Source organism: Camelus dromedarius, chromosome 9, assembly GCF_036321535.1.
Source record: "Camelus dromedarius isolate mCamDro1 chromosome 9, mCamDro1.pat, whole genome shotgun sequence".
Classification (NCBI taxonomy): Eukaryota; Metazoa; Chordata; class Mammalia; order Artiodactyla; family Camelidae; genus Camelus; species Camelus dromedarius.
The window spans coordinates 36,697,464-36,724,437 of NC_087444.1; the positions used below are offsets into that span (position 1 = coordinate 36,697,464).

A 26,974-nucleotide genomic window follows, 5' to 3' on the forward strand; every position below is an offset into this window, starting at 1 on the left:
CCGCTCGGGGATCTCCGCCTCCAGCCTGTCCGTCCCCTCCAAAGCTCAGCTGGCTGAGTGGTGGGTGGGGGTGGCGACGACGGGGGACCGCAAGGGGCGTCTATTAAGCAAGGAGTGTTTTTGTTGGCTCTCTCCCAACACCCGGGTCCTAAACTGAAGGACCTTATCTGTTGCTCCTGACCTGGAGCCCGTGTTCCCCTTGGGGTGACACAAACTGTTGAAAGTGTGGAAAAACCAGATGGACCCAGATGCCCTTCTCTGTGGCAGAGGTTCCTCAGCTTCATCAGGGTCAAGCCGGAGCAGGGCCACAAGTTGGGTGTGTAACCTTCAGGGGGCAGCCTCGGGCTAAGGCCTGAACCCCAAAGGGCTGCAGGGAGGGGTGGAGTGATTCATGAGCAAAGGCAGGGTACATGGGGCTCCTCCCGTGTCTGCATTGTCCCTGACTGGAGTTTGGAGAGGGGAACCAGTAGGAGAGGGAAGCTACTGTCTTCAGGGCTGGGAGGGGTCAGAAGATCAGTGGGTGCATATAGGTGCACCATACCCTGTAAGACCAGACCTTGATTCTGGAGGGTTCACAGGAGGGGATTCAATTTTTTTCTTCCATTACAATCGAATTAAACTCTATTTGTGACATAAGGAACAGCCTTCTGCCCACAGCTCAGCCAGGCACAGGTGAAATAACCTGAGACATGGAAAGACACCGAGTGCTTTGGTTTCTTTCCCATCTCTAGTTACCCCTCCCCACCTTGGGGCTTGGAGACAGTGGGAGCATTTTCCAGTCATCTGACCACCCCCTACCCCACAAAAAAAATCTCATGTTTTTGCTGAGGTCCACCAAAGACCAGGCCGAAGTGGAAAGTAGAAACTGAATAGTAACAACTTGGGGGAAGGCACTTGCCGTAAATCAACAGGCCCAGCGGTGGCGGCCAAGGGCCGATGGGAGGACTATCTCAGCTGGAGAGGGTGCTGAGTTCCTGCCAACAGAGGCAAAAAGAGGTCCTGCTCTGCTTCCAGTTTGAAAGAAGAGTTTGGGCAAAGACTCTTACAAGACCACACAGAACCCACAAACTGTTTTTAGGATGCACGCTCAGTAGGTCTCACACACAGTATGGCCAAGTGGTCAATAATGCAGGTTCCGAAGGAACAAGGCCTGAATTCCAGTCCTGACTCCACCTCTTACCGGCTGTCATTTAACCTTTCTGGGTTTCCAGTTCCTGTTTTGTAAACTGGAGCTATTAACTTACCTCAAAGTGTAAGGATTAAATGTTAAGAGAGGTGCTCACAACAGCGCCTGGCAATCAGTGAACACTCACATTTGCCATCTTACCGTGGCAGCCTTAGGACTCCAGACCGAAGGATAGAAAACCCACCTTACTGAGACTTTTCTGTTTAAAATGACACGGATGAGAAATTCAAGAAGGAATGAATGCCAAAGGGCTCAAGCTGCTCCCAGGCAGAGGGAGTCCTGAGACCGACAGCCACGCTGGTGGCAAGTCCATGTCTGGTGAGTGTTGTGGGGACAGGCAGGGGGCGGTGGAGGAAGAAGCCAGGATCAGCCTGGAGATCAGGATGGGGCGGGCGGTGTGTGTGTGTGTTGGGTGCTGGGCTAGCTACACATCTCCGTAACTGCTCACTGTAGGGATGGCAGTGAGGCAGTGAAAAAACAAACTGCTCAGAGCCCAAGTGATACATGGGACTCAGCCCCCACAAGTAAGGGACTCAGTGAGAGGGAGAGGCCTTCAGCTTGCTCAAGCCCGTCTGTGTTCTAGACAGCATGACACTCCGTGGGCACTCGGGAAATGCTAACAACTCATAATGAGGAATAACCCCCTCCTGCTCCAGCAGCACAAGATGACAGGCCAGGCTGCAGCTCCCAGAGCTGCCACAAGGCTCCCCTCAGATGGTTTCAAAAGACAAGATCCTGACCAAGAGCAAGACAGGGCTCAGTGCTTGCTGTGCTGGCCAGCAGTGGATGGGGCAACGCAAGCCCAGCTGTGGAAAGGGTAGACTATTTCTTTACTCCAGGACCAACTATGGTTAACAGTTGGGTAGAGTGCTGCACACAGGCTAGGGAACCTTCCGATCAAAAGTTCTGTGGTGAGGTTTTATATTTAATGGAGCCCCATAGGTTGTACCATGGGGCTCTGTCAATGCAGGAGCCCTTTTCAGCCTTAACTGCAACAGAATGTCACTTTTCTTGCCCCCTCCCCATCCAAAACAAATCCACTCTTAAACTTGTAAACAATTTGAATGCATACATAAGAAAAGCTATGCTGAGGATACAGATAAACTGCTCACTGTTCTGTGAGGAGATTTTCTATAATAAATACTTAAAATTTTTAAAAAGCTATGTGCCCACTGAAACAACTCTGGTAGGGAGCACTCTGGCCTCCTGTGGTGGGGCCTAGCCCATGCAAGGGATGGAGACCAAATGCCCTGACAGTCTCAGGCCACTAATATTCAGTCCAAGTTGCCGACTGCCTGGTTCAGAGCCCTGAGGCTCCAGATGATACTGATTTTTCTGGGAGACCGAACTGCATGGACAGCACAAACCAGCCAAAGGCTTCACACATCTTATTCCTCGTGACTTGATTTCTCCCTGAAAACTGGTAAGCTGGAATTTGGTTTAAAAAACCCTGTAATTAGTGGCTAAAGCTTTCACCTAAAATGGATTTGCCAAAGCAATCCACCCAGAAACAGCCAGCAGCAGCAAGACGGTATCTCACTAATACATAAACTTCCTAACACGACTCCTTTTCCATCTTGCCTCCCTGGTGCTAACAGCAGCTATGCTATCTAGGACTCTCTCCCCACAGTGGCACATACGTCTTCCCTTTTCAAATGAACTCCTCTAGGGCAGATGGGGCCTGGCTTCTCTGTTCCCTTTCTCTTGGCAGAGCCCAGGGTACTGATCCCAGCTCTCTTGAGCTGAAATGCCGAGGCCAGAGCTTCCCAACGGCCCTTTCTCCTCTAAGCTCTGTGGCCCATCTGCTCTACCTTCGGGAACCTGCTCTTCAGGTGGATCATGGAGGCTGACAGCTGTCTATCCACTCACTTCTCTACTCACACAAGCTTTCAGGGTGTTAAAACATGCAGAAGGATGCACTCAATATTTCATCATCTGCCAAAATCATCTCCCACCTTCTAAAAAAGAAGTGGTCATCCTGGGAAACAGCTTGCCTCTGACAGGCAAGCAGGCCTGTACTGCCTAAGGCTACTCACACAGACCCCTCTGGGCCCCTCCTTAGGGAGGAATCACACAAGACTGAGTATTTGGAGCACTTGTTAATCCGTTATGATTTATTAGCTGTACAGCAGTAGATCCTCCTCCCCAGCTCTCAACCCCATTACATATTTTATTACAGGTCTCATGTTGGCGTCCTAAAATAATGAAAAATTATCACACAGTACAGCTAAGTACAAAATGCATCAACCTAGAGTCTGATAGCTAACTGATGGCTCTCTTAAAAGCAATACACAGAAGAAAAGTATTTGAAATCAGCAAGACTGAGGCTCTCTAAAAAACACATTTTAAACATGTGACAGTTCATGTGCAAGAATCACTTTTTTGTTGGTTTTGCTTCACATTATTACTTTTCGCAGATCCCAAGTTTAAATTACTGACCTAGTGAAATTTTCTGGCCCAGCTTTTAAGGGCTGCTGTGACCCACTCATGATCACCCTTCCGCTTTAACAGAGGATTTATAAAATACAAAATTCAGCTACAAACAAAGCAAAGAAAATGTAGATGGGAAATCATAACTGAAAGTTAATTGTACAATGTTCAAATGCTGGCTCCATGGGCTGGAAATTGCAATCTTCCACATGGGTGTCCATTACTAGCGGGCAGCAGTCTGGGTGCCATTCTGCTACATGATTGTGATCCAATTCCTTGTCAACATTTACATACTACAGAGTCTGTGGAAACTTAATTTGCAAGTAATTAAAATGCTGGGTTTTCTTACACTGCACTTCTTTTCAACCTCTTAATTAATGGAAAAGATTAAAATGTAAAAAAAGTTATTTACAAGCTTGACCATACCAGAAACTCTGCCAAGAAAGAGGCAAAGTCTTCAGGACAGAAACCGATCGTAGCATGCCATACTACTGGTGTGCAGCTGACTCCAAGCAAAGGGAGTCAGGGAAAAGCAAAAGCAAAAACCAGTTTAAAAGTCTAAGTCCTTCCCAAGTCTGCATTTACAATTAAAAACTCTCCTGGGAAGAAGACCATAGAACTCTGGGAAACCGGGTTGTGGTTTCTGGAGTGGTTTACCATAGCAATAGAGAGGGTTCAATGTCTCTGTTTCCATCTAAGAAAACCAGTTAGGTGTCAACACTGTCCTCAGCACTTCATAGTAAACCCTCAGGGACTCAGAACATTCCATGATTTGCTAACATCAAACAGCAAGTTCTAGTTAAATCACATTTTTCTAACATCATCCTTGAAGTTTTAGTTCTCAGTATGTTTGGTAAAATGATGCTTTTCCCAAAGCCAAAAAGAAGAAAGAAGGGAGAAAAATTAAGATGCGGGCCGCTTAAACACAGCCCAGAGCAGTCCTGGCAATGAGCGAGGCCCCGCCATCACCGGTCCATCATACTGAGGATCATCTCGGGTGTGAGGTCTCCGTTGGGGGCATCTGTGGCAGCAGGCTGAGCCTCCTCTTCCTCCCCCTCTGCGGGCTCTGCGTCTGGCTCTTTTTTGACTTCAACTATAATGTTCTCAATTGCACCTGTATTCTGGTCTTCAACCTGAATGATGGCTGTTGCTGGCAAAGAAGAGCATGAACAAAACAAATGCTCCATTAAAGCCCCCAAGGATTGTAAAGGTCTTTTTAGACTTGACACTAAATGAATGTCAGCAACACAGGAAAAGCCTTAGTAGTGGTAACGGAGAAAGTCAATTTAAAAAAAAAAAGACTTAGTAACGGAAAATGGGGCCATACAAAAAGCCTCAATATTCTAGATGCTATCAAAGAACAAAACACTGACATTCATCTTCATATGCCTCCCAAGTTACATATTAAAAGCCTTAGTGTTCCTTTATGTCACAAATTTGGGCTTCCCAATAGTGTGTGAGACATGTGGAAAAAAAAAAAGCAGACTGTGGGACTAGGAAAACTTCACAGAATAGGTGATGTAGGTCCGTTTTAAAGCTGACCCACCTACAGCAGAACCTGACATTTCTGACTGTGAAGCTCTCCCAACACCCAGGGCCTTTTTGCCAGTTTGTCCACTCAAGGGTGTCCACTCAAGTGTGTACAGGTGAAGTGGTACCCAGGGTCTATACAGTCACCACCCTTCTGCGATGACACCTGTAGATGGGGCTCAGGGAGCATATTGAAAAAATACATGAAATCCTGCATTTGTTAAAGGGAAAAAAATCATCAGCTTTTAGGCAATTCATGAACAGAACAGAGATCTGAGTCCCCCAAAACTTGCTGTCACAAGGGCCACGTCCAGTACAGGACTGCTGCCCAACTGTCATATGTGATGTGAGGTGGAGGGCAAACACCTCCTCCGTGTCCTCTCAGAAGTCAGGCAGCCAGCAATAGAATCCATAGGCCTGGATTTCTTTGGAGGGACAATCTCAGCACAGAAACTGCTTTATTCCTCCATCCTTTATAATTTGGCTCTTTGCACAAGTACCCTTCTACTCTGGATTTTCTCTTGTTGAAACTTACAAGGCTTCTAGAAACTTTCTCAGATGTTTTCCAGGAAAAACTGAAAAATTCCTTTCTGAGATTTGTTCCCAGCGTGACCTGTAACATGTACTCATGGCTCAGTTCCCATCTACCCAAAGAATAAGGACCTGTCTGGCTCCCCCACGTGCTGAGAGAGGATACCAGCCTACAGAGCTGAGACAGGCAACTTACGCTGGGTCTGTTTGGGCTGGTTGGTTCTGCCAGGGGGGCGTCCTCTCCGCTTCTTGGCGGGTGGTGGGGCTGGAGTCACAGGCTGAGGCTCTGGCTCGGGTTCAATTTCCACAGCAGGCTCCTCCTCATCCTCGTTGTCATCCAGGTCTGGCTCAGCATTTTCTTCACATCAAATCAGGAAGGAGACGTGGTGGAGCAATAGAAGAGTGGTGGAAGAAAAAATAACATCATAACCACACATTCCATGAAGTCTAGTCACATATTTATTTTCATTATTAAAAGCCCATTTAAAAATTGCTTTCACTGGAATTGCTGCTATCAGTGTTAACAGAATAAACTGGTATTGATGCAAAATTAGTAAGGAAATCAACCTGAATACTCTTTTTTATATTTTATGTGTATTGGATATTACCTTTTTCTTTAACTTTAAATACAGAATATTACTGAGTTTCAAATTCCTAGAGGCAACTCCATCTTATGCCAATTATAGTAAAAACAAAAAAGCAACAAAATAAAAAAACACCACAAATCATGTTTCAAGTTGAAAATGAAACAAATGTTCCCTCTACCTACTATACAAGATTAAAGCAGGATACTGAGCCTGAGATGAACCCTTAAAAAGTGGGTGGAATGTGTGTGTGTGAAGTTCTTGAAGCACTGTGACGTCCTATTTACTAGGATATACACAAGGCCACGTTTGTGGATTTAATTCAATTCCCAGCTGTACCAGATCCAACAGGTCATTCTTAACTTCCTTATTTTCTCCCCAATGCCATTATATCACATAAAAGGAGAGAATTATTGTAGAAAGAATACCAACAAGGAGCCTGATAATACGGTTTTGAATCTCAGATCTCCTAGGTGTATGACTTGGGACAATGACCACATTGAACCTCAGTTTCCTTGTGTAATCTCTAAAGCACTCCAAACCTACTTCCTAGTTATACGAGGATCACAAAGATTGAGAAAACGCCTGAAATCACACTCCTTAACTTACATTCTACTATATAATTCCAGCTGTTATTTATACCGTCCACAGTTTAAAAGTTCTCCATTATTCCATTTAGGCTTCTTTAAGTAAGAGGTACTTCCCTCCTCATGTGACAGGAATAGAGAGAAGCTAAGTGATTTGTAAGGCACAGCTAACCCAGTTTGGGGCTGTTCCGCTGCCCACACCTGGAGGCAGCCAAAGAGCTCTTGCTACCCTTCCATTACCATGGCACAAAGTGTACCCTGCCTGCCTTCCTCCAAGAAGCACAGGTTACAAGCACATTCTCTTTCTCTGGCACCAAATGTTTAAATTTAGAAATTTGTGGGTAAATGCCTGATCTTCAGGACAAAATGCCTTATTTGTCAAATGACTGAAATCTTAACTGAAAATGTGGGGAACATACTGGTACGTGGTAGTGTGTCAAGAACGATATGCTTCCCTGCTGAACTTATTCAAGCCCCCTACTGCCTAAGTTGGCCCACTGCCTAGAAAACTAAACAAATTCAGTCAGAATTGGGGGGAAAGCACACATAGAAAGTTAACAGGGTCAAAGGCTTATTGGCTTGGAGAGACTCTGGCCAAAAGCCTTGAAAATAGCAGTAGACTCCGCTGGTCAATTTCTGCAGATAGCCAACAGGCAGAACTTCTGGAAGGGAACAAATACGACTGTGACCTTCGTCAGCAGTGAGATGGAAAGCCAGACTTTCGAGGATAAAGAAACACCTAGATATGAAGCCTGGAACCACACTGTGCTGTACAAACTAGCAGGGCATAAGACAAAAGGAGGAATGCAGAAACCTATTAGGAACCATCAATAAACTCTTCAGGTGAAAGATGCTTCTGGTAAAGTACAATTAGAGTGAAGCTCATCTTGTTGGGAGATGAAGCAGAGAAGTGAACAAGGTAGTACCATGAGAAAGAAGGGTGTGGGGCGATGTCTACAGCAGGAGGTGGCTCTGCAACTGAGAGCAACTACAGGTATCCTCAAGCTCAGGGTAATCAGTGGATCTCTGTTGGTATTGAGGCCCTCTGACATTTCTTGGCACCTCCCAAAAGTCCACTCAATTTCTTAGCCAAAAACAAATGGACCCCACAAAGATTATCAGTAGAGAGTAATGTGCTTTTATAAAACTTAAGCAAAGTGACATTTTAAAAGAGGCATTCACTTAAAACTGAGTGACTGGAGATATTTCTTAAAATAGATTTTCCACTAAAAGAAGGCAGTAAAACACACAAACAAACAAACAAAACTCTTATGTTTGGATGCATATCCTCCCAGAAAAAGCTGAAGTTCTGAACAGAAAAGTGAAGGGTTTAGTAAAATAAACAAAAAAATAAAGGGGACCTTGTCACAAGATTTAAATATAAAAAACATAGTGCTTTCATGAACAAATTTTATAATAAAACCAATAAAGTGACAGAAGTTCTCTAATACATTCAGTTTTCATAAATTTCATTCCCTCCCCACTATTTCTACTAACAAACAATGCAGAAGACAAAATGAGGACTCCTTAGAAATACACTAGGCATCATCTATAATTATAATCTCACTCTCTATCTAGTCCAAGAGTCCTTCTAGGGAAACGCTTTCCCCAAAACAAAACCCCTCTACATCGTTTTCCACAAAAAGCTTCAATCTTTAAGTCACAGACATGCCCTCTCAACTGGGTGCCAGTAGCCCAAGTACTCACATTATAAAACCTTACACTATGGAACAAGCCTGTATAATCAAATGTGACTCCTACATTACCAACACTCTTGCTGTCGCCCTCCCTCTTCATGAGACCAGCACCTCAATGCATAACTTCTGCCTGCATTTCATGACTAGAAAGGCAAAAACACTCCAAAGAACATCAATGGTAGGAAAATAGGCCAAGTTTTAAATTATAAACAGAGATTAAGGTAGGAAGAGAAAGGCTGACCTTCATGGATTTGATCAACACATCTCAAGGCTAGGCTGACACAGGCAGTCAAACCAGAGGTTGGTCAGGAAGCTTAAGCAACCTTCTTCATGTCCATTAGTTTCATTGCTCAAATCTAGACCAGCTTCCTAAATGTAAAAGTTATGAACATAGAAAAGAAACTCTGCTGGCCTTAGAATATCACTAATCTGAGTAAACTGAGTAGATATTAATCGTGCTTCAGCTTTAACTGAACATAACATAATATTTTATCAAGCAATGGAATGCCATGAGTTAAAAAAAAAAATTTGCCCCAGGAATTAACTGCTGTTGTAAATAGATACACACATCAGGAAGATTAGAAGTTTAAAGGAAGTATGAGTGGACTGGCCTATCTCTATAGCCCAGCATACCCAGACATAAACATACTGAAAACTCTGCACCAAAACCTGCCATGTGTAACTAACTCAAGAAACAAGTCACTTACCACTGTCGGAAGAGTCCTCCTTTTTAGAGCGCATCTTTCTTTTTCTTCCACGTTTACTCTTCTTCGTTTCTCCTCCATTTTCCCCTTCTACACCATCTGGACCAGCACAATTATCAGCATGTCTTGCCATGGTATTCTAACAAAAGAAACAAAACCCTCTTTCACATTACTAAAAAAGGTAAGTTCAAAATTGGAAGTTTTCTTTCAGTTTAATAAAAAAAAAGGTTGGGGGAGAGGGGTATCCATATTAAGCCTGAATGTTCTAGCATCTGCTAAGTGTCCTGAACATGCTCTCTCCATTCAGAGGAAATGATATCCATCTGGACGGAGGGAGAGAGAGAAGAGGTGGGAAGAGGAGAAAGTTGCCCAGAAAATGGGGTTGGGTTCTCTGAGCATAAGAGAATCAAGAGCGGCTCCCTGTGCTGTGCAGACCTGACTGACATGACCCCACAGACAGACCTATTAAAAAATACTGAGTTCCTCATCAGCAGAAGGGTCCACACATGGACAGAAAACCTCGAGGTGAGGATGACTGGCCCCTTCCAAAGGACAGAGTATCTATATTTATAACCTCAGTGGAAAAAAGTGCCCTTCTCTGCAGTGGAGACTCAAGAACTTGATATCAAGAACTAAAACAGAGGAAGTAAGTTCTGACTCTTACCCGGCGCGTAAATGTTTTCCCACACTTAGAACAGACGAAGGCCGCAGGGACAAAGTTGGGGTCGTGATAGCGTTTGAAGTGCATGTCGAGGAGCTGTTTCTGGCGGAAGGTCTTGTCGCAGTGGCTGCAGGCATAAGGCTTCTCGCCGGTGTGGGTGCGCTTGTGCATGATCATGTGCCTCTCCTGCAAGGGCGCGGGGTGGGAGAAGGTCTCAGAGCCTGTTGTAGGGCTGCTACTCCAGCCACCACCTGTGTGCAGGTAAGCTGGCAGACCTTACTCTCCCAAGGGTCTAGGCTCAAAGCTGCTTGTTGAGAGGATAAAGTTAACTTTACTGAGGCACAGAACTACTTCCAAAAATCTTAGCACAGATACACTCACTGCTGCTGGGCTGCTTCTGTAGAACACTCCCAAGCATCAAGCCCCAGGACCAGGACCAGATTCTTCCCTTCTCTCAAGTCCTGGACTTAATTCCCACAGTTCTGAGAAAAGCTAGTAGTCTGCCTAGAGGGAGTGGAGGGCGGGGGAAGCTGTAACTGAATAAAAGGTCAGATGGAACCTACCATGATACAATAGAGAAGCAGGACCTCTAAACAATCTCTTAAACCATAGTTAGAAAATATTATCCTTACAAAGAGCCACCATACAAGGTATATAAAAATCCTCTGAGAAAACCTAACATCAATGGGACATCATTTTCTAACTATGAAAGTCTCTACCTGTCTGCAAGCGTAATCACACTGATCACATTTAAAGCGCTTCTCGTTCTTGTGTGACTTCTGGTGCTGGATGAGGGCATAGCGCTCATGAAACACAGCGTCGCAGTATCGGCACTTCTTGCCCTGCTCAATATAGGAATGCTGCTTTCGCAAGTGGACACCTGAAAGCAAAATACAAAGCCCAGTCTAACTTGTGAAAACACAAACAACAAACAAGCATTTCAAAAAGTTAAGAAAACATTTCTTTTTGCGTATTAAAATAATTACCCATTAACAATGATTTACCTTACTTTGTCATGATGCCTCCCTGTAATACAGAAAATGAATTAAAAGGAGGAATAACAACAGACATGGGGAGACTAGCTGAAATGCTGAAACGGGATAGGTGAGAGGTGGTGGTGGTTTGGACACAGGAGACAACAGTGGGTATGGAGGGCAAGGGAAGAACTGATGAGAGATCTAGGAAGCTGAATCAACAGGATTCAGTGAGAGTGAGGAAGAGAAAGGTGGGTATCAGGAATGACCTCCAGGTCTGTGGCTTGGAAAACTATTGAGACAAGGAATATTGGAAGAGGGCTGAAGCCCAAGCTGTGTTGGGCAAAGGTGAGGGGGCAAAGGAATTTTAGACCTTCAGTTTTGGACATGTTGAATTTGAAATGCCAATGGTATCAAAGTGGGGTAGAGATGGCAAGGAGTAGATGATTATATAAGCCTAACTCAAAGGAAAGATTTGGAGTAGGATTTGAGTGAGACCATGGGAGCTGATGAAATCACTAAGGCAAAAAGAAAAAAATGAAAAAAGTCTGGGTCATGCCTTAAGAAATCTAACAATTAAGATCAGTGAGATGAAAAAGGGTTAAAACAAGAGAAGGTTGAGAGGGAACAATCAGAGAAAGAAGAAAACCAACAGGATATAGTGGCATGGAAGCCAAAGAATGTTTAAGGAGGAGGGCGCAGTCCACTGTGAAGAATGATGCTAAGAGATTAAGGGAGATGGGAAATTGAAGGTTTCTTACATTCTGCAATGTGGGGTCATAGGTGCTCTCAGACAGAGCCACTTTACAGAGAGAGGATATAAGCTGGATGGGAAGGAAACCAGATGCTCAGGGAGAGAAGACTAAGGGATGTAACTCTTCATGACGACTGGCTCAGAAGGAAGTAAGAGTTAAACCTAGAAGGGAAAACTTACTATTTTTTTTAAAGACAGTAGAGACATAAGCATGTTTAGAGTTGAAGAGAAAGATTAGAAAGAGTGAGAACACGAAAATGAAGGTAAAGAGGCAATCCTTGACCATGTAGAGGCTGTCAAGACAGGCAAGTCAAATTAGAGTAAAGGAGAAGGGACAAGCCACAGACAAGAAGAGTGACACCAACTCTCTAGTAGCAGATGGGGAAAGAGGATGAAAGCAGGTAGATTTATACGTTTGATAACAGGAAATTTGAAGTTTCAACCTGTTGCCTTTATTTTTTTGAAGTAGGATACATACTAAGAGCAGGCAGGCAGAGAGAAAAGAAAGATAAGAGGTTTAAAGAAAGTTAACAATGATTTACCTTACTCTGTCGTGGTGCCTCCCACATAGCAGGCACCCAAACATGTATAGAATGAATGAGTGAATGGACAAACTGAGGAAAATGGGACAACAATTGATGTGGACAAACAGTTGGACTACCCAGGAGCAAGGAGAGCCCAGCTAGACTTAGGATTATGAATTTATGGTGCTACCAATCTGCTTCAATCAAGGCGATATCACATCAAACTTAGAGGGCCAATTCTGGGGAATGGAAATAAGGTTAAGGGAAAGGGATGGCACATGTTCATTGTATGAAGGCCTTTCATACAAAAATATATTACTTCAAGTTATTTTTAGGCCTCTTCTTTCCCCTTCTGGTCCTCAGATAGAGACCTAACAGCTATATAAGACTTTCTTTCATATGATCCTTTTAAATACTCACAATAACAACCCTGTAAGGTAGGTATTATTGCTATTTATCAGTTGGAGGGTGGGAGGACTTAGATATATAAAAATAGGTAAAAAAAAAATTTCTTCTATATAGCACAGGGAACTATATTCAATATCCTGTAATAAACTTTAATGAAAAAGAATATGAAAATGAATATACGTATATATATGCATGACTGGGACATTGTGCTGTGCACCAGAAACTAACACATTATAACTGACTATATCTCAATTTAAAAAGAAAGAAAAAAGGACTTAGAGCAGTATTGAGAGGTGAATCTTGACTCTAGTAGATCTATCTCCAAAGTCCATGCTTTCCTGTGTCCCAAAGTGATGAATCTTAATTACTGCACATTAGAGTGAAATCAGACCTGCTTTAAAGAGGGAACAAAAGTCTGTTTGGGAATGGTTTTGGGTGGTAACTGTTATTTGACAGCTCTTAGGCAATGAAGTGCTTCATAAAGAGCTCATTATTAGGGTCTAAGAGGTATCACCCAAGTATAAAACAAACAAGGTACTTATTTGCATCACAAAAGTGAATAATTTTTTTAAAAAAATCTAATAATCCAAACAATGGCATAACGGCTCACACACACACTGCCATGAGATATTACTGGCTTAGATTTTAGCTTCTGGTAAGAACAGTAAAACTCTTCAATTTACCTGACGACAGTGCTTCTTAGATTTTTCTAACAAAGTCCTTTCACAGTAGCATAATAGAATAAATATGTGACCCACTGGATCTTACGTGGAGCCCAAAGTCTTCTCCTTTAAGCCCACAGTTTCATCTTAAAAACATGTCAGTCTGCAGTTTGTTCAATATAGTCATGTTAATGTAAAAAAAAAAAGTTTCAAGACACCAGCTAAAATGTATAACTTTACTCAAAATCTTTTGAGTAAAACCAGTGCTGCAGAAAGACAGGCCAAGTTTATGCTGTGGCTCAGCATATGGATACTTATATACTCCCCAGTGTGAGGAACAGCTCTAGAGACCTTGAGCAGACTCAAGTCCAGCTTTGCCACTCATAAACTGTGTTGTGCAGCTTCGGTCAAGACACCTGTTCATCACCTATAAAGCCTCAGGTTCATCACCTATAAAGCTAGAATATGCCTTGGTGACTTCATAGGTTGTAAAGATCAAATGAATAAAGAAGTAAAATAAAAGATAATCTGTAAGTACAATTTATCTAACTGTATAATAACATTATATAATAATAGTATTATTATATATTATTACAGTTATTATATAGTATTATATATTATTCAGGCAGCAATGCATTTTGGACAGAGAACAGACTGAGACAATTTTTTCTTTCTTTCTTTTTTTAACTACCAGGGACCAATATATTTTACCTCTTTTAAATAAGAAAAACAAAGGGAGAAATCTAGGTGAACTTATCTTTAAGAGTATGGGCCTTACTAAAAGTTCTGCTAATCTCTGCCTCTACATAAACTCTAGCTTTAATTATACACAGAAATATAGCTATCATCAAACCAATCAAATAATTCAATTATCTAGAGAAAGTACAAATATTCTGGGCGAAAATAAAAAACCTGAAGTGTACTGACCTTAGTTTGAATCATACTATGGTCACTTCCCTATTTGAGGACTTTAACACTACCAATGAGGGCTACTAATTAAAAATATACTGTTTTCTTTCATTACAGCTGCCATTAATTTATAGATGAGCTTTACTCAGGAAAGAATCTTATAGCCTAGCTGCAGTAAGAGAAAAGATAGAAAAAAATTGCAGAGCAGCAATGGCTTTTATTAAATAGCAGGCCATTCACACACATAAAACATAAGTCAGAAAAGAAAGCAATTTGTGATCTTCATTATTTTCACAAATCCATCAAAACATATTTTTCATTTGCCACTAGTTAATTTACTTACCCAAATCACTTTTTCGGGCTATGACAGTGTCACAGTGGGGACAGTGAAATTTGGCCACATTTTCTGTGTGCTTCTGTAAAATGTGCATCTTCATGGTACCACTTTGGGTAAACCGTGCATGACAAATATAACATTCATAAGGTTTTTCCCCTTAAAAAGAAATACAGAATGAACAAATTAGATGAAATGACTAAATAGTACAATTTAATTGGAGGGTAATCCACGTGGCAGATAGGCTAAGGCACAGAGAATCTACAGTTTGTACTCAGGAAGGCAGAGGCTCAGGCCCACAGCCTGGCTCACGCCTATCTTCAGAGATAGAAAACAAGTCTCAAACTGTGGCCGCCACCTCTGCTCTGCCCAGCTCTGTTACGGAGTCCTTCACATTAGTAAGAGTAGTTCCTACAGCAGTACTTAACCTTTGGGGGAAGAGTAGATGGGATGACAGGAAGACCTGCATGTTTTTCTTTTTAGGAAAAGATAGTACTTAGGAAAACTGACAAGTTGGGTTAGGCAACCTATCCAAACTTCTAACAGTAAAACCTTTCCATTCTCCAATATTCAGAGCAATGAGTTCCGAAGCTATACCAGAGAAGTATCTGTCAATCATACATAACTCTCATGCCAGCTTCCATTTGGGTAAGTAATAGGGGCATGTGGTGATTCACAGTCCCATGCGATCCACTAAAACGCAGTTCATTAATACAACAAGGAAGGGAGAAATCCTACCTGAATGGGTTCTCATGTGCCTTTTCAGCTTGTACGTGTCCCTGCTGGCATAACTGCACAAGCTGCACTGGAAAGGACGCTCTCCAGTGTGAGAGCGAATGTGACGTTTTAATTTGCTGACCTGAAACACAAAAGCAACCAAACCTCTTAACCTTTCGTTAACACAGACTGTGATGTGATATGCACTGTGGATCAGGCACAAAAGCTTAGTTTAGGGGCACCGAAGTTCACAATACAGAAAAAGTCTAAAAAATAGTATTTCTTCCTCTTCATTATTTCTAACTGTGGCCTCTCAAATCATATCATAATTCAAGGGAAGAGGGTAAAATGGATGTGGGCACAGATGAGTCAAGGTGGGTTATTATTAGCTGTTTAGGCTGGGTGATATTTCTATGTATGTTTGAAACTTTCCGTAAGAGTTTAAAAATAATCCATGCTTATTTGTGGATCAGTTTTCTAACAAATTTTGAATCCAAGTTTATAAGGAAGTTTTAATTCCCCTCAGCCTCTCTTTCTATCACCAGCACTTCCTAGACAGGCCACGTATCAGGGACCTCTCACCTTCCTTACTATGAACATATGCTTTTCACCTCCTATTGGGTACCTCTCCAACAGGGTAACTTTCAAACTTGATTCTAAGTGCTACGAACACTTACTAATGTTTGATTTAAAATTTTAAAAAGTATTACAATTTTTACACTAAAATCCTCCTGCACTTCTAAGTGCTACACAGTAAAATTTCACACACTGTAAGGCTAAAGGATGGTCCCAACAGCATTACTGAATAATTCTCTTTCCAAGAGTTGCCTACTTATCACATTAAAATTCCTATATACACAAGGATCTATTCTTTTTCAACAAACTATTTGTTTATTCCTGCTCTACTATCATACTATCTGCATTTACCATATAGTTTTACAACAGCCAATAATAGCACAAACCTCTCATTCTTTTTTCAAATTTTTCTTAGTCATTCACATTTACTCTTCCAGTTGAAATTTAGAATCAACTTGAAATCTCTCTTCATCTATTAATGTCCTTTGGAAAAGTCTGAGATATTCTCTTCGTATAGGTATCAAATTTTTTTATTGTTAAGTTCACATTATTCATTTTATTGCTGTTAAGATATGAACCTGTTTCCTACTATTGACTATTACTACTACTATTGAATATTAAATAAATCACTGATTCTTATGTTTTTATCTTGGATCTGACTACCCAACTGAACTCTTACTGCTCTAAGTTTTTCAGCTAATACTCTTGAATTTTCTATTAAAACAAATATGCCTGCAAGAAATGAGTTTTGTCTTTCCATTTATAATTCATTTCTTATTTTATTACCTAGGATTTCTATGCAATGTTAAAATCATTAACAGTAAAAATGGATACCTTGTCTTGCTCCAAATTTTAACGGGAATACTTCCAATGTTTCAGAGTTAATTAGGATGGGTTTACTACAGGTTTCTAGTGTATACTTTTTACAGTAAAGATGTTTTCTTCTACTCTTGACTTGCTATAACTTTAAACAGTAAGAACTATTGAGTTTTATAGTTTTTCAATAATCTACAGAAGCGACTATATGGTTTTTATTTAATCTCTCAATGTAGTACAAAATAATAATTTCCTAATGTTGAACTACTCTTGCATTTTAGATACATTCTATTTAGTAACCACTTACCTTAAAAATTCCTAAAAATCTGGTTTATTAATTTATTTAGAATTTTTGCTTTTCTGTGAGAACAAGATGCAGTTTTCTTTTATCATTATCCAGTTTTGGTAACAGGGTAGCCTCAAAAACTAAAGGTGATAAAATCTTCCATTTTTCTTTTTCTCTCTTTTTTTAAAGTACAGTCAGTTACAATGTATCAATATCTGGTGTATAACATAATGTTTCAGTCATACATATATTTGCTTTCACTCTTTCATTCTAGGTTACTATAAGATATTGAATATAGTTCCCTGTGCTATGCAGAAGAAATCTTTTTTTTTCCTGTTTTATATATATAATAGTTAATATTAGCAATTCTTGAACTTCCAATTTATCCCTTTCCACCACCTTTCTCCAAATCTTCCATTTTTAAATGCTAATTTCTTGTCTGGAATGATATGTGGACTAGTGTTCTTTAATGGGTACACTTTTCACACTCAATAGTTATAATTTTTTTTTTGTTGGTGAGGAAGGGAGGGGAGTGGGAGTCTTAATAACCCAGTAAGATTTTCTATCTCACATTAAGTCAATATGAAAAGAAAAAAGAAAAAAACTTTAAGTGGAGGAGGGTATAGCTCAAGCAGTAGAGTGCATGCTTAGCACGCACGAGGTCCTGGGTTCAATCCCCAGTACCGCCTCCAAACATAAATAAACTCAATTACCTCCCCCTCATAAAAACAAAAAAACAAAACAAAACAAAAAACCCCAAAATCGAGAAGTCAGTATGAGGACAGTTTACATCCCCATATTGGAATCATGATCTTCCTAAAAAAGGCACCAACAAGGAGATAAACACTCACTTCTACACTGGCGTAATCGCACATAGAACACTTAAATGGCTTCTCATGGGTGTGTTTATAACGACGATGCCGCACCAATTCTCCGCTAGTCACAAAGGCCATGTCACAGTCTGGGCACTTGTGAGGACGAGTACCTAGAGAAAGGTGGGTGTAACAGGAAGACAAGATCAAGGGCACAGTTAATAACAGAGTTCAATGTGTGACACAGAACTGCTGCATGAGGTTAGACCCTGGCCATTTCATCAACCCTGCCTGAGAGTAGCTCCAAAAGCTATGTGAGAACCTGGCTAGTGCTGACTTTACAACACACCTCAAATATACAAACACATGCCACATATTTAGTTCCTTTTAATTACCCATTTGAGTTCACTGCTTTTGAATACAAAATCTTTTTTATCCCTGTTTTGTAAATATTCTGGTCACTATGGATTACAGGTTAATAGAAACACCATTCTGTTTCAACTCTTGCTAAAAAACATAGAACATCTTTTAAACCTCAATGTTTTATCAAGTATAGGTCACAGAATGAAGTTATTTGACTCGAGATCCTTTCACACATCAAATCTTACTGTATTATGACTATACAAACAGGGCCATTGGGCTGTCCATACTGACACTTTTTCTTTAAAAAACATACACATATAGTAGCATATTTTCTGTAAACTTGTTTTGATAATGAATTCTACAGATTTATCAAAGGCTTTATAAAGTAGTACTGCCTTTTATGTAATTTCAACAGATCACTTTCAAACATTCATGTCTAATACTTTTTTGTGATCTGAGTGTCAGATCATGGACTATTTCAACATTTTTATGAACTAATAATATACCCTCTATTTTTTTTTTTTAATTTTATTTCACTGAGATAACCTTACTGTTTTTAATATGTCTTCACCAAGTAGCCCCACAACATAACATTATTTTAGTAGATCTTCTCTAGCCACTTTATATTCTGAATACTGCATGGAAATATGCCCAGGTAATAATGACAATAAGGAGGTAAGTCAACAGCAGAACACAGTGCTGTTTTTCACAGGATATTATTTAGAAACTAGGGGACAATCTTTAGTAATTGTGGGCTGCAAGTAAGGGGTGAAAAGCAAGGTAATCCCAAATACCAAAATCAAAGGCAGGCTACTCTGAGAATGGAATTAGGAAGAGTCACAATGTAATGAGTGGGACCAACCATATGCAGAAATGATTTTCCCAGAGATTTGAGAGAACCCTGGAGAGGGAAATGGGATGTGATAATGACTAAAAAATTCTAAAGAATATTCATTTGCTCAATTTGCTTCTTTAGTATCACTGAGGATGTAAGAGTGAAGGATAGAGGTCTTACCTATGAAAAATGCATAGTCCAGCAGTACAGATAAGTAAAACAATTTACAAGAGAAGGAAAGCAACAACCACTTCTATTAGGACAAAGTGAGTTGAAAAAGAATTTCCAATGTTTACCTACTATTATCTACAGGAGAGAAAGAGGCCTGCCTCTGGGAGACATGAATGTGGCAATTAGAAAAGTGGACACTGCCGTGGGACAGGATTGTCACAGGGTTGTACCACATGACTGCCTATGTCCTTCTGCTTAAGGTCCATGCTCACCAAATCACCCTTCAATTTCTACGGCATCTTGACTCGGCATCCTAGAATGCAATACAACTGCATCTTAAAAATGAAAAGGTATTCCTCACCATAAACTGATTTTCTCATATGCATCTGACACTTGAGGGTTGGTTAGTACGAGTTAGTTCTGCTAAATCATCCCTGAATATCCAGGTAGACTGAATTTCTTATTTCCAAAGCTAAGGACTAGACCATGACATGCAGTGCCCACGTCAAGGTAGTCCCATTTTGGGAAGTCCTATCATGGGGCCAGCTGCTTTTATTTAGTCAGATGCCCTTTTCCTAGTGTCTTCGAACTACCAAGTAAAATATATTATCAAGTGGCTGGGTAGAAACTAGGGAGCTGGTAAAAAGTAACTAAGTCACACTGGCCAATACAGTAACACAACATAGTGCGTACAGGCCGACTCCTACTTGATCGTGTTCATCAGACAACCAGCACAACAAATCAGAAACAAGAGTTGTCATATAGATGAGGTGGACAATCTGGATGGAGGAAAGCTATTCTGCATGAAGAACCAGGTAAGAGAAGTTTCTATTAGTGCTTGTAGCCAAGTGCCAATAGAGAAAGAGAGCCTAGAAGAGTCTAAAGAGAGCTTCAGTGCAGTCCCTCCACATAGTGACCCCAGGACCAGACTGCAGCCAACATGAAGCTAATATTAGAATATTAAGTATGTACAGAGCATAACTGCTGGAATGGTGTCTTAAATTATCTACTCTGGGACTATGAATTACTTATCTTCCTTGAGGTGAGACAACCAGAAACTACAGTTTTTACAAAAGTAGGATTTCATTTCTATTTCTAGAAATGTTCTTCCTCATAGTGCTGGGCAATTGCTGCCTGGGAGTTTGGGGGGTTATTTTTTGTCACTGTTGTTAAAACCTTGTTAACACAATGGTGATTCCATCAGGAAATATTATAATAGGTTAACTATCACAGAAAATCTTTTTCTGAATCATCATCCTTATATAATTTGTATTATTTTCCACTAAATTTTTTCTTTTCTTTTTTTTTTTTTGAGTAAAGGTAGATTTATTCAGAAAGATACACTGAAAGGCAAGAGAAAGGCCATGAGGTGTGGGGGTTGGGCGCTCAGATTAAAAGTAGGTACACATTCCATAGACAGAATGTGGGCCAACTCTGACAAGGGAGAGAGAAGGGCGGCCTCCACTAAATTTTCTTTAAATTTTCCTAAAACCAAGTCCATCTGCTTAAAGTAAATCAAGATTATAAAGAGGGTACTATAAGAGAGAACAAAAATCTTCTCATTCTTTTCTCTCTGACTGTTCTTAGTCCTCTTTGCTAAGCCTATCCCTCCATCAGTTTCTTTTTTTTGATTTTTTATTCCTGAAAGTACTTTGAAAGATTATGTACTCTCCCTGTACACTTAAAAAAATTTATTTTATCACTGTATTATTTAATTATCTTATTTTGGTGGGGGGGAAGGTAATTAGGTTTATTTATTTATAGAGGTACTGGGGATTGAACCCAGGACCTCATACATGCATCTCATGCATGCTAAGGATGTGGCTCTACCACTTGAGCTATGCCCTCTCGCCTCCCCCGTACATTTTTAAGTTGGCATTTCTAAAATGTTATCTTAAGTCTAAATAGTTGCAAGGATGAGTTTTCTGATATATTGCAAATATCAGTATTTTTAAATGAAACTGTTACATCATTCTTCTAAATAAATCTAATGAAATCTAAAACAACAAAAACAAAAAACTTCTCCCTCTTATTCACACTGAAATCAGCTTAGAGGACATTTAAAACCCAAGTTGTAACCTTAGCTATGCTATAAGCCCCCAACATTTTTACCCAGCACCTGTGTGTGTGTTAAGGTGATTCCTCAGAAGGGTGACTGTTCTGAAAGCCCTGCCACAGAGATGGCACTTGTGTGGTCTCTCATCAGTGTGACTTTTCATGTGACGATCCAAATTTGAACGCCGTGGACACGTATAACTGCAAAGCTCACACTGGAATGTCTTCTTTACACCTATATGCAAAATAAAACACTTAACTTGTTGCTGGGTTTCAAAGGGTTATGATTAATCCTAATCTTAAATTTCCACAAATATATTTCATCTGCCTTTTATAACCAAACCCAATCTATGTCATACTGAGTCATAATTATCCCATGCCACTAACAGATTTACTTCTTTCTCTTCAGGACTCAAAAACTACTCAATCTGGAAAAATTTCTTTTAAACTGGCTAAAGACTGGTACCCACGTCATGCTGTTTAAAAAAAAAAAAAAAACCATTTAATATAAAATAACCTGCTTATGCACTGTATTATGTGCTTTATCCCAAAATGGTTTTATGAGAGTATAATGAATAAACTCACTTTACCTTTCTTTTTAATTTTTGTTGGTTTTGGAGGCTTCATGTTACCAACCACTTTCTCTGCATTAACCTCCGACAGCAGACCCTCCTGCTGCTCTTCCTCAAAATCGTAGACAGACACATCCACATCTTTGCCCTCCTCTGTGTAACGCAGTTTGCTCTTTTTGGTTTTCTTTGTTTTTTTGGCTGGTGGCTGATAGTCTGGGTCTTTTTGCCAACTAGGATCTTCCTGAGGCGGAAGTTCGCCTTGTTCTAGCGTCTCCACCTCTCCATTGGCCCCTACTTTCACCACTTGAAACCCTTCAGGCAAAGGTAAGGTGTGACATATCATGGGTTCACTTTCTGTAAGGCCCTCTTTAGACACTTCATTCTCATAAGCCCCCTGAAGTTCTTCTACTGAAGTGGTAGCAACGGGTACAGTCACAGGAACGGGTACTTGCACAAGCTGGAGCTCTCCTATGTTTATAGGCTGTTCCTCCATATTTACAACCTGCAAGGTTATAATCTGGGTATCGTCCACAGCAGCCTCTGCTTCTGGAGCGACTGCACCCTCCATTACTTCAGTCTTCATCTGAAGAAGGGTAGGATCCAGTTGTTCCATCATTACCATCTGTACACTGCTATTGACATCCTGGACCACCTCACCCCCATCAGTCTGGTTCTGGGGTAGGTGGCAAGCGTCCTCTTCCTGGCCCCCTTCCCGGCGTCTCTGGTAAGTCTTTCTCTCCTTTCCTTTAATGAAAGTTTCAGACTCTTCCACAATGGCTTCAACCGCCTCACCTTCCATTTCCCCTTCCTTTATCAAGGGAGAACATAGATTGTTACTTAAAATAAAGTTTGTCTAAATGAAAACATACACATACAAGAAAGACCTCTGATGAATAAATTAGGCATCAATGGTTGTTAATATTACCAAAAGACACAACAGATATTACGTGCCTCTTCATGGAAGAACGGAACACCACCTATGAAGTCTTGTTAAACAAAACAAAAAAACCCTGAAACTAATCAAGCCTCTAGATCCTACTACCAATTAACAGGAAATTGATCACAGAGGATGTTAAATTACACTACAGGGATGAAATTCATGAAATCCAGACTGAAGGAAACTGCAGGATTAACTACCCAGTTTCTTTTGCAAATACATCACCAGGAGAAAAAACTGGGAAGGACGGAGGGAGAACCTACAGATCAGTGGGTCTCAACCTGGTGTTACTCTGCCTTCAGGGTACATCTGGAAAGGCCTGGACACAATTCTGGTTGTCACCACTGGGGTGGGTGTGCTACTGGTATCTAGTATCTAGGGGTAGTAATTAGTGGGTAGAGGCCAGAGACGTTATTAAACATCCTGCTATATACAGGTCAGTACAACAGAGAATTAATGGGCCCAAAATGTTAATAGTTCAGAGGCTGAGAAATCCTAATTCAAACCAACAAATGGTTTTTAAAAAAAAAGACATGAGACAATGATATTCAACTTCGGATATTTGATTAAATTAGTTACTAACAAAACTGATTCAAATCTTACATATTTCCTGTATCTATTTATAAAAACACTGGCAGAGGGCCTCATTGTTTTTAGCTAAATTCGACCTTAGAAAACATGGTGTCATAGTGTTTTGTTGGAGCCAGAATCAGAACCTGGATCCAGACTCCAATGATTCTGCTTATAGCTACCACACACTACCATCTCCTGTCTCATATCGTCAACTTGACATTCAGTATCTCTCTCCTCTATGAGACTATGAGTTCCTTAAGGACAAGGACCATGTATAACAAGCAGTTTTTATTCTTTAGCACTGTGCCCAGGTTGGTAAGAACTCAATAAATGCTAACTGAATATATAACAGAAATTAGGGGGGGGAAATCAATTTTTTCTGGGGTGAGGGGTATAGCTCAGTGGTAGAGTGGGTGCTTGGTGTGCAGAAGGTCCTGGGTTCAATCCCCAGTGCCTCCATTAAGCAGGGAAAGATCAGTTTTGTATGATTCTTAGTTTCTAGCTCTTAAGTCTTGTGAGTATTAGGAGTACCCAGATACCTAACAGTAAAATGAGTCTGAACAATTATCTAATTCATAGCAATAATCTGACTTAATAAAACCCGTAAGTATATAAAAGGTTAATTCAAAACTAAAATGTAAAGTGTTTTGTACTTCTGCCCTATTCTCAAACAAAGCTTTTGCTACTTCTGTGAGAGAGACATTTTTTCAACTCAGGCACACTAGGAGAGAAGGCTCCTTTAGTTGGGGCCACCTGCAAACAGGACAAATACTAAGACTATACAGGCCAGGTCCTGCATTCTAGGAGTTACTGTCTAACAAAAGGGAAAGAATTGGTACAGTGGCTCAAGGTAAAAAGTAGATAGGTTTCGAGAGTCCTACATCACGAGATGTGAGATCAAGATGGGAAGGACATTTAAAGGCAGCATAGTGTGTGTGTGTGCGCACGCACACACATGTATTTTGCAGAGGAAGGGGTCTCTATGTAGAATAAATATATGAAGGGTTGGTTATGGGAAAGAATAACGAGTTGCCTTAAAAAGCACAGTACTGAGTAAAGAGCAGAAAGAGAGAGGAGAAAGATATGTTGGTTGAGGCCATAGTTCAGATGGTCTTGAATGACAAAATACTAAGACTATACTCATTTGGTTGTCAATGGAAAACCACATATGCCGTACGAGCAGGGAAAGTTAAGATTTGCTTGTCTGACAAAAAAACAGTGCTTGATTTCCTCAAAAAAGTGTATGGGTATTTTTGCAAAAGAGAGAGATGTATGCATGATACAAGTAACACAACCTGGCTTTCAAGGCCCCACAGTATCTGACCCCAGGCAACCTATTCAGATTCATGACATGCTGATCTTTAGCTATTACTTTTCTTTGCATGTGTCTACTGATAAAATAACCACACTAATTTGCACTTGTATTTTTCTCAAAATGACCCATTTCCCCTGTTGGCTTATGAAAGCTCTTTGAAGGCATAAGCCAGGCCTGAAGCAACCTACATTTTTGGACAGATTCAGCAAACTCCACCATCTGTATGGAACAAAACCAAGGCTGATGGAAAACCTTGTGGGTTGCCCTCCTGATTTGTTACATCCCCTACTTTCATTATTAGCTCCTTGTTCTCAACAACCGAAAGAATACTACAAAGCTCAGTACGAAGACCTCTTACTAGCTGTTCTATTAACAATGGGGGCAAATTTAATAAACTGTTATTGCAGAACCTGAGGGTCAAGAATGCTTTATAATATGCCTATAAATAAAAGTGTAGAGTGCTTCATAATTCACCTGTAAATAAAAAATGTCTAAGCATCATTGTGCTAGCATTTATTAAGAACTTACTTATATTTCTGGTCATGAAAGACTACTTCAGGCATGATCCTAACTATAATTACTTTTATATAATCAATATTGTTCAGATGAATTATTTTTGGGATAGGAATGCTCTATACTAGCATTATCCAATAGAAATATAATGGAAGCCACAAATTAAAAATTTTCTAGTAGCCCTATTTAAAAAGTAAAAAAAAACAGGTGAAATTAACTTTAGTAATGTATTTTATTTAACCCAGTATGTCCAAAAGATTGTTTCAAGATGAAACTCAAAAAATTGAGATATTTAATGTTATTTTTTCATAATAATCTGGTATATATTTTGCCCTCACAATATACCTCAACTTGAACTAATCACACTGTAAGCTTTCAACAGCCACACGTGGCTAGCAGCTACTGTACTGGACAACATGGTTTATACCTTTGTTACTCAGAGTATGATCTGAGGACAAGCAACATTGGCTTAACTGTGGAACTCGTTAGAAACACAGAACTTCAGGTTCTACCCCTGACCTACACAATTGGAATTTGCAACTTAATAAGTCCCCAAGTGGTGTCATATATTATAGTTTGAGAAGTACTACTGTATACCATTACTCTTCTCACATATATATTTTTTTAAGTTTTCCAGGCTATGAAGGTCCTGAAATTAGCACCCCGTCAAAGATGAAGATAACTGCAACATTGGAGTTAGGAACAGAGAAAAAGCCCCATCTACCTTGGCAGCATTCTTGGAAAAGTATCAAAGGACAAGAAAAAAATTCACCAGCTGTAAATGCTAATGCTGGTCTTGCCACAGAATCACAACATAATCCCAGGCTATTCAGATACCCTTAATAATAAAACTGGTGGAGGAAAAACATTTAATCTCTGAGCTCTGTGGAGTTTTTATAGCACACAATTTAAAGAACACAGAAAAATCCACCTTGTCTCTGACATAAATTTGAGAACTTAAACATAAGAAATTGCTTGTTAATAACCAAGTCCAACCTAAAAGAGGTCACAGAATTATAAACCAGGTAGAAAAAGAATTGGTACAAAGGAGTACAAATTGATACCAATTGTCTTGCCAGGGAGTTGATTTTCATATGGCATAAGGTCCATGAACATCAGCATCTATCCAGGATTTTAAGGCAGTAGATTCTATTTTTATAGAGAAAAATCAGACACTAAGCAGCCAGCCACTAGCCCTTCCCATATACTACTTAGAAATCTCAGTACATCCGTTCCAGCAGTGGAACCCTCTACTTAAATTCCTCCAAGAGGTGGGTATTGCTCAGTGGTAAAGTGCATGCTCAACATACAAAAGGTCCTGGGTTCAATCCCCAGTACCTCCATTAAAATAAATAAATAAACCTAATTACCCCCCACCACCAAAAAAATAAAAATAAAATTCCTCCAAGAAAAGGGAGTCTCTGAATCAATCAGTAACTAACCTAATAGGCTGGACCAGGTCTCCCTCCTCACTCCCTGGGGACTGTTCTCCTAGCTGTGTCTGATTCATCTCTTCCCTCCCTCTAGGACTCAGCTCTAACTCGTTTCCACACAGTTTGTCAAGTCTCTCTCATGTTCTCTCCCTCTCCCCTTGCTTCAGTCAGGCATGCTCCAGGTTTTGTCAAATCTTTTTGTGTCATTCTAAGTGAAGTAAGCCAGAAAGAGAAAGAAAAATACCATATGAGATCGCTCATATGTGGAATCTAAAAAACAAAAACAAAAACAAACAAACAAAAACAAAGCATAAATAAAGGACAGAAATAGACTCACAGACAGAGAATACAGACTTGTGGTTACCGGGGGGGTGGGGGGTGGGTGGAGGGTGGGAAGGGATAGACTGGGATTTCAAAATTGTAGAACAGACTACACTGTATAGCACAGGGAAATATACACAAAATGTTATGATAACTCACAGAGAAAAAAATGTGACAATGAGTGTGTATATGTCCATGAATAAC

The 26,974-nt window shown here is 40.3% G+C and overlaps 1 protein-coding gene across 5 annotated transcripts in view; it reads right to left on the bottom strand.

Annotated features, from left to right (window-relative positions):
- Positions 1-3,272: 3,272 nt before the first annotated feature.
- Positions 3,273-26,974, bottom strand: part of CTCF (CCCTC-binding factor) — a 55,518-nt gene continuing 31,816 nt past the window's right edge. For 4 of the 5 annotated variants that reach the window (XM_064489063.1, XM_031458244.2, XM_031458245.2 and 1 more), the window contains 10 exons: positions 21,697-22,486; positions 21,171-21,341; positions 17,722-17,855; positions 15,214-15,334; positions 14,485-14,634; positions 10,630-10,790; positions 9,914-10,096; positions 9,253-9,388; positions 5,874-6,035; positions 3,273-4,766 (listed from right to left, as the gene is read on the bottom strand). In XM_064489063.1, coding sequence (XP_064345133.1) covers positions 4,582-4,766; positions 5,874-6,035; positions 9,253-9,388; positions 9,914-10,096; positions 10,630-10,790; positions 14,485-14,634; positions 15,214-15,334; positions 17,722-17,855; positions 21,171-21,341; positions 21,697-22,477 — 2,184 coding nt within the window. In that variant the 5' untranslated portion in view covers positions 22,478-22,486 and the 3' untranslated portion in view covers positions 3,273-4,581. The remainder of the gene's footprint in view (positions 4,767-5,873; positions 6,036-9,252; positions 9,389-9,913; positions 10,097-10,629; positions 10,791-14,484; positions 14,635-15,213; positions 15,335-17,721; positions 17,856-21,170; positions 21,342-21,696; positions 22,487-26,974) is intronic. The other variant, XM_031458249.2, reaches the window with a different exon arrangement.